We start from the raw sequence: 6730 nt of genomic DNA on the forward strand, positions 1-6730 counted from the left end.
GAACTTAAAATATGTAAAATATTTTGAGCTATATTTGGCACAGCACATCATTCTGTCAAAAGAGTTCTACGCATTTGATTTTAACAGCTTTTATGTTCTTGCTGTGGTCACCTTGCTTGCTTTCAGTAGTGCCAGGCTAGATTAGCAAAATAGTATAGTAAATATGAAATTTGATTATGATTAGAAGTAACTGGCATAATTCATTATTTTTGGGCTCCATGTAAGTGAAGACAACATGTAAGTATGCTACCCTTTAATTTAAGTTTGTACCTTTAAGCCAGGCACTAATGTAACCCTTTTTCTTTAAGTTTTGTTGAGCGATACCATACTTTGAGGATGCCAATATCACTTGATATACTGGCTTTAGGCCAACATCGACCCATTTCTTTTAGTGTTACTTGCTTCGATTTATGAGAAGTGAGGTGATCCTTCCCAGAATTGACTTGGTCATTCAGAATCTATGCATGAGACATGCACATATATATGCATGAGGCATGCACATACATATGCATCTTGGCAATAGGTTTGGAGCGTATAAGAAGATTTAATAGACCAATGAAGTGTTGATAGCAATGTTTATTCAAACCTTTCACTATGTTAAGGATTGTGTGAACATTGAATTTGTACTGATATGAGAGCTAATAAATGAAGAATGAATGGCAACTTTGAGCATGTATTAGGTAGTAGGATATTTTACAGTTGCTTTCTTTTCTCTCGTATATTTGCATTTTTCTTTTTTTCAGTTTTGAGCCCACTTTCTTTTTATATTTTGGCTTTGCTGTTTCAGGGAACCGGTGGAAGATCCGCATCCACCACACGTGAAGACAAGTTGATGCGAGCACTCAGGAACTGCTGCATAGGAACGTGACACTGCGCAAGACTTTCTTAAGTACAGAGCATAAAGTTACTTTGGTTGTTTCCATCCTCAGTTAAAGCGAATAGCTTTGTGTTACTGTATTTTGCTCCATTTATGGCCCTTTTCATTCACTGCAAACCAGTTACTTTGTGGCCTTCAGGCAGCTCCTGAACATTGATGCAAAAGATTTTGTTAAGCGCTTATCTTGAAACTATATGAGAGCTGGACGCCCGTCGATAGCTACTGATTTCAATCAGGAAGCATCATTGATGTGCAAAAATTTAGTGTACTGAAACATGCGCAGAATAGTAAAATAATTACTAAGTGTGCACACAACCAGCCTTCAGGGCCATAAGAGGGCAACACTAAAGTTGCTCACTGGGAAAGAAAAAAAACGCTTATAAAATTTGTTCATTTTCCTGAACACACGAGCTTGCAAAATTGCTTTCCCAATAAAAAATAACCATAAAGCACTGAAGCTGCACTTGTTGGAAGACAACATATGGTCAGATAGCTTGATGACCCTGCAGTATCTTGAATAGAACAAAAGCCTTTGTAACACCCATGGTACACACAGCACATGACGGTGTGTGCTGGCTAGATAATCAGTCCATTGGCATTACGCCCATGACATTACCAAATGGTCACGAGGAGGTGCACCATGCTAGCTATCGTTATTGCTGTTCTTTTACCACACACAATTTTTATTATATGCTGCGTAGGCAATTTTGCTGGCCCCAAGCCGGTATACCTGGCTGCAGCTTTCAATGCACAAAGAATGAGCTTCTTTGTGCGATTGCGAGTGTGGCTATCTTGTTTCAGTGTGACAACCGAAATTTCTTTGTAATAAAATATCTGTGCAGCACAGAAGCCCAACGTGAAGCAGTTCGCTTTTCACCAAGGTGGAAGCCATCAAATGAATTTTGTGCTCCCTGCTTGCTTTCATGCGTTCAGCTTGTTTTTCTTTAAATGTAGAATTTTGACAGGTTGACTACACAGAGTTGTGTGATGACATACCTGAGACAAGCTTGCAGTTGATCATGACTGCCGTCAAGTCATAGTCATGTACACAACATTCTCCCATCAGACATTTTTGTATTCATTGCCCTTTATAGGTCCTTCCCCGGACCTATAACGTGTAGCTTTGAAAGAGCAGTGCGGGGCCGCACATTTTGTCAAAGGAGGCTTGAGCGCATTTGGCATGATAATGTGAGCAATATGTGTAGTGCAATAACAATGTTGAAAATTTGCTACTAAGGCATACTGTAATGTGTTCGTTTATATATATACAATTATATATATGGATGTTGATGTATATAAACTTAGCACGCTTTTTCGTTATCTTTTAAATGACAACAGCTTGTACGAATTTCACTTTATGTTTGCCTGTTTATGTATGTGCTTACATGTTTAGAGACCTGTGTAAAATAAAGTCAGGTACAGTCTTTGTGAAATGTGTAATTGATTTAAAATACTTTGGTTGACATAATTATTGCCTTATTTTCCCATGGGAAAACTATTGCTAAAGATCACGTATGTTTTAAACAGAGTGACAAAGCGGAAAGCAATCAGCCATTTAAAGCATTCGATGCAGAGAGAGAGAGTATATTTTAACATCTTATTATTTGAATTTGCATCAATGCAGCTATTTCAGTGTGCATGAGCAGGTATGTTCACTCGATTGGCAATACTTTGAGTAGTTGTTGCCGCTTTGGTAAAAGAGAAATTCTAATGCTGTATGAAATGAGAGCCACTTAATCTAGTTTGGTTTATCTTTAGCTTATGCTGCTAGTAATTTTATCTGGAGCATGCTTTTCAGTGAACCACTAGTGCTTATGACAAGTTCTTTAATGAGAAATACGAGTATAACGGATGCTCGCTGATAAAAGCTGTTGCATGTGCACATTTCCTGTTGCAAAATAGCTGTTCAAACACAAGCCAGGTGCATTTTTGCAGCATTTTAATATGCCATGTTTGAACACTGTTTTTCTTCACGGGTGGAGTATGTAACATTGGTTGATTTGAACATTATCAAATTGGTGGGTGGCTGAAAAAAATGTCTGACCAAAAAAACCTTATTTAGTCATATGATTTTTATAACTCGTTAACTATGGCAAATTCTATACCAATGGTATAAAAACTAAATGTCAATGTAGTAATATATATATATATATATATATATATATATATATATATATATATATATATATATATATATATATATATATATATATATATATATATATACACAAAATAGCAACTTTGTCAGACAATGGTATGCTAGCTTTCTGGATAGCATGGCATATTAGAAAAATTAATCTGCGCCTGGCTCAAAAGGAAGTGCCTGTAAGAATAGTAGTTCATGTTTTAGTCATCGCCGAGTTGTAAGTGTAAACTCTGATGATGTGTTTATAAAGATACCTGCCAGAAGAAGCACATGAGCTTAAACGCTTCTCGAAACAACTTTTTTCATTACTTGTATTAGAGGTTTCAAAACTCAGTCAAGCGTACAGTTTTCTATGCAGATTTCAAATGTGGCACTACTTTTTTGTGTAGCTTTATAGTTTTAGAGTTATAAGATGCACAATGGCAAAATTTAGTCATCTTTATTGTCACTTTTTATGTAATAAATTTCACAAAAAACATCGTGTTGTAGCTTGTTTAGCTCTTTGTAGATCGCAGAGTGCCAATATCTAGCCAAACAGTGTTTACAGTTACTGAAACTATGCACATAAAATAGAACACTTCAACTAATCTTTTGCTCATTTCCCTGAAATATAACCATGTACTTTTGCAACTTGCTGCTCAGATATATTGCAATTTCAAGTAGATAATAGCACTGTACATATCTTAAAGAGTATGTATGCCAAATCTCGTTAGTATAAGACAATTGTAAGCCTACAAGGTTAATTTCGTGCGATTGTGAAAAAAATTTGTTGAAGTGTCCTTATTTTTTATAGTTCCAGTAGTTGTACACACTGTTTGAATAGATATCAGCTTTTTGCGATCTACAAAGAGCTAAATAAGCTGCAGCACAAAGTGTTTTGCGCAAATTTATTGCACAAGAAAGTGCCCGCAAGATCACCCTATTTTGCCATTGCGTAGGACTTAACTCAATAACTATACGACCTACACAGAAACTAATGACATATTTGAAATCTGCCTAAAATGCTCTATGAGTGGATAGTATTCTAATCTCTAGCGCAAATATTAAAGAAATGTTTTTGAGAAGCGTCTACCCTTAAGCAGACATGAAAAAATGATGAGAGGAATTAACAGCTGTATCGTACACCTTGCGGAGCACGATTCCATGGCTACGGGCACTTACTACAAAGTTTGTGTCGTCACCATGGCTATGAAGCAAACATAATGGGTAGCATCAGAAATATTCCATGCTTATTTTGTGAACATTTTTTTCTAGTCTTCACATGAAGTTAAAACGCCTTATTCACTACTGCAGTTAATTATTTCCAGAGAACCGCATGTAAACCGTGTGAAAATGTCTTTACTGAAATGGCACACTTGACGACATTCCACTGGCTATTGAGCGACTGTACATGCTGGTTGTAATCGATCCGTGTGGATGAACATGCAACTAGTATTGCATAAATTTGTTCAGTAGCTGGAGAAAAGTTGATTTTGTGTGAAGAACAGGCATGATAAAAAATTTAATGAAAGCTAACACAATCTAAGAGCAGTATAAGGAACTGTTATCAATGTTCAATAAAGTATGTCAGGGTGGGCATTAAAATATAAAATTCCTGCTCAGGGCACTAGTTTCACTTGAAAAAAGTGATTTGCCTTTGCTGCTCTAGAAATAGCTGACTTCTCGTTCGGGAACAATTGCTCTAACTGCTTTTTATTTCATTATCGCAATCGACTGCTTTTTAGTCGACATGCAGAACTGCTGTGCATTTTATGAACAAAAGAATGTGTAAGTGCTATTTTAGGAGCTTGTTAATGTTTGCTCACGTGGTAAACATAACTTTTCAAGAGCACGTTGCATAACTATCTATGCTGCTTTGTTAATGGTTCCGAAAATAAATTGTTGCACTGGTGCATACCATTCTGTCACTTTGCCTCCTCGAAGTATATGCTAGTGGAAAATGTTGCGGTATTTTTGACAGCCTCTAACTGTTTGTTACATTTTATTTGCAATGGCCATATGATACTTATTTCTGTGAGGTGTCGATATGTCAAGAAGACTGCAATGTTGTGATCCTGAATGCCATGTCCGGTCACCGGAAGTGCTTCTTGTGTGATTTTCCCTTTTGGTACTGCTACATCGAACGAATGTCTTCATGTTCGATTGAAATAAATAAGTAGGTTTTCATTTATTCACGTGAATGATGTCTGTGCACTACATTTCTTCAAACCAGGAATCTTTAAGAAAAGCTGTGTATTTACTTATGTGACATGGCTCTTATAAAAAAAACCCTGAAATATCTGTCAATTTTTGCTGTTTTGTGTTCGCATTCTTATGCTTGTGACGTCCTTGAGTCCAGCAACTTTGATGCTTTAGGTTTCATAAGAGGGTTTATTGGCTGGCTCCAAAGACTAAGATTCACATCGTGCCATTACTTTTAGTGTCTTTTCCATATTTGCAGCCATGGCTGTTAATGTCACTTGTTGACACTTGCCTAACTAATAGATGAAAGAGCAGCTGCCATATTAGAACATTAGGGTGGCATGCATGTGATATGTAAACTAATTTTGCATGCTGCTAACACTAAATTTTCTTCTGCGTTCACTTAATACAAAACTTATCTCAAACGTATAAATAATTTAAAAGTGCAGTCTAACTCTTCCATTGTCACGCCTATTTAAATTGATCACTGGTGATCTATAATTTTGATTGCGGATTTCAGCCCTTTGAAATCGTTTCTCACATGCCTATGCTATCTAGAAGGTAGCCCAAGAAAAGGGCTTTAAAATTGGGTCTGGCATTGTTTTTGTGGCAGAATTGATTCGTGATGCAAAACTTTGTAAATGGAGGCATGTGCACTGTGGCGAAAGTTTGCCTTTTCACCACGTCTGAAAAAAGTGCATGCAGCTTGTGGGATCTCATACGTGCTCTTGGGACAAAGGAACGACAACACATCAGTGCAAACAATCACAAGCGCATTTATTGCACCTTTTATACACTAATGCCTGCTAGTCGCATTGCTATCCATAAAACATGCCGATGGGCGCTCGATAAATCTAGAAAGGGCGACTCCCCGCAACTGGATATCGAGTGAAAATGTTTGCCCCATGCTGGATACCAATGCCTGGTCGTTCGTGTCTACAGTGATGAGAATGGTGGCACGTTTGAACACTTGTGTTCGTCCATTTCGGTGTCCTGCACCTAGGCCTCGTAAGACGGTCTTGCAGGAGCATATGGAATGGCGCATGTGCAGATCGTCCACGCCGCTTGCCGAACCCAAGCCAAAAGGGAAGAGCCTACTCCTTCTCGTGCCCGACTAACCCTGCTAGGTGGCGTTAGCAGCGCAACACTCGTTCCATCTCTTGTATTATGCTGCAACCATACGACCGCCAGCGGAACTTAGCTGCAGGGAGAAGCCGGCTTACAGGAGACACAAGAGCCATGCGGAGGAAACATCATCAGCGTGAGAGTCGAGCATTCCCACAAACTCGGGATATTGGTGCATCATCAAGCTTTTCTGGTCATTGCACCAGTGCTAAGTCAGGTGTACAACATTACAGTCAGTTTTAAGGTCTCGCAGTGCTGAAGGATAATAATGTTAGCAGTTATGGCTGAAAGCTGGGCTAGTTCATTTTAGCACGTCGACATATATTTACAGTGCAGGAAATACAAACATGCAGAAGACAGGACAGGTGCCACATATTACCCAGATGGTACTGCACAGTACC

General features: G+C 38.2%; 1 protein-coding gene across 6 annotated transcripts in view; it reads left to right on the plus strand.

Moving 5' to 3' along the window:
• LOC142582263 (uncharacterized) overlaps positions 1-5203 on the plus strand; it is a 227336-nt gene extending 222133 nt beyond the window's left edge. For all 6 annotated transcript variants that reach the window (XR_012828398.1, XM_075691743.1, XM_075691742.1 and 3 more), the window contains one exon: positions 788-5203. Coding sequence is in view for 5 of the 6 variants with exons in the window: in XM_075691743.1 (XP_075547858.1) it covers positions 788-868 (81 nt within the window). In the remaining variant the exon portion in view is untranslated. The remainder of the gene's footprint in view (positions 1-787) is intronic.
• Positions 5204-6730: the final 1527 nt, after the last annotated feature.

Source organism: Dermacentor variabilis, chromosome 5, assembly GCF_050947875.1.
Source record: "Dermacentor variabilis isolate Ectoservices chromosome 5, ASM5094787v1, whole genome shotgun sequence".
Taxonomy (NCBI): domain Eukaryota; kingdom Metazoa; phylum Arthropoda; class Arachnida; order Ixodida; family Ixodidae; genus Dermacentor; species Dermacentor variabilis.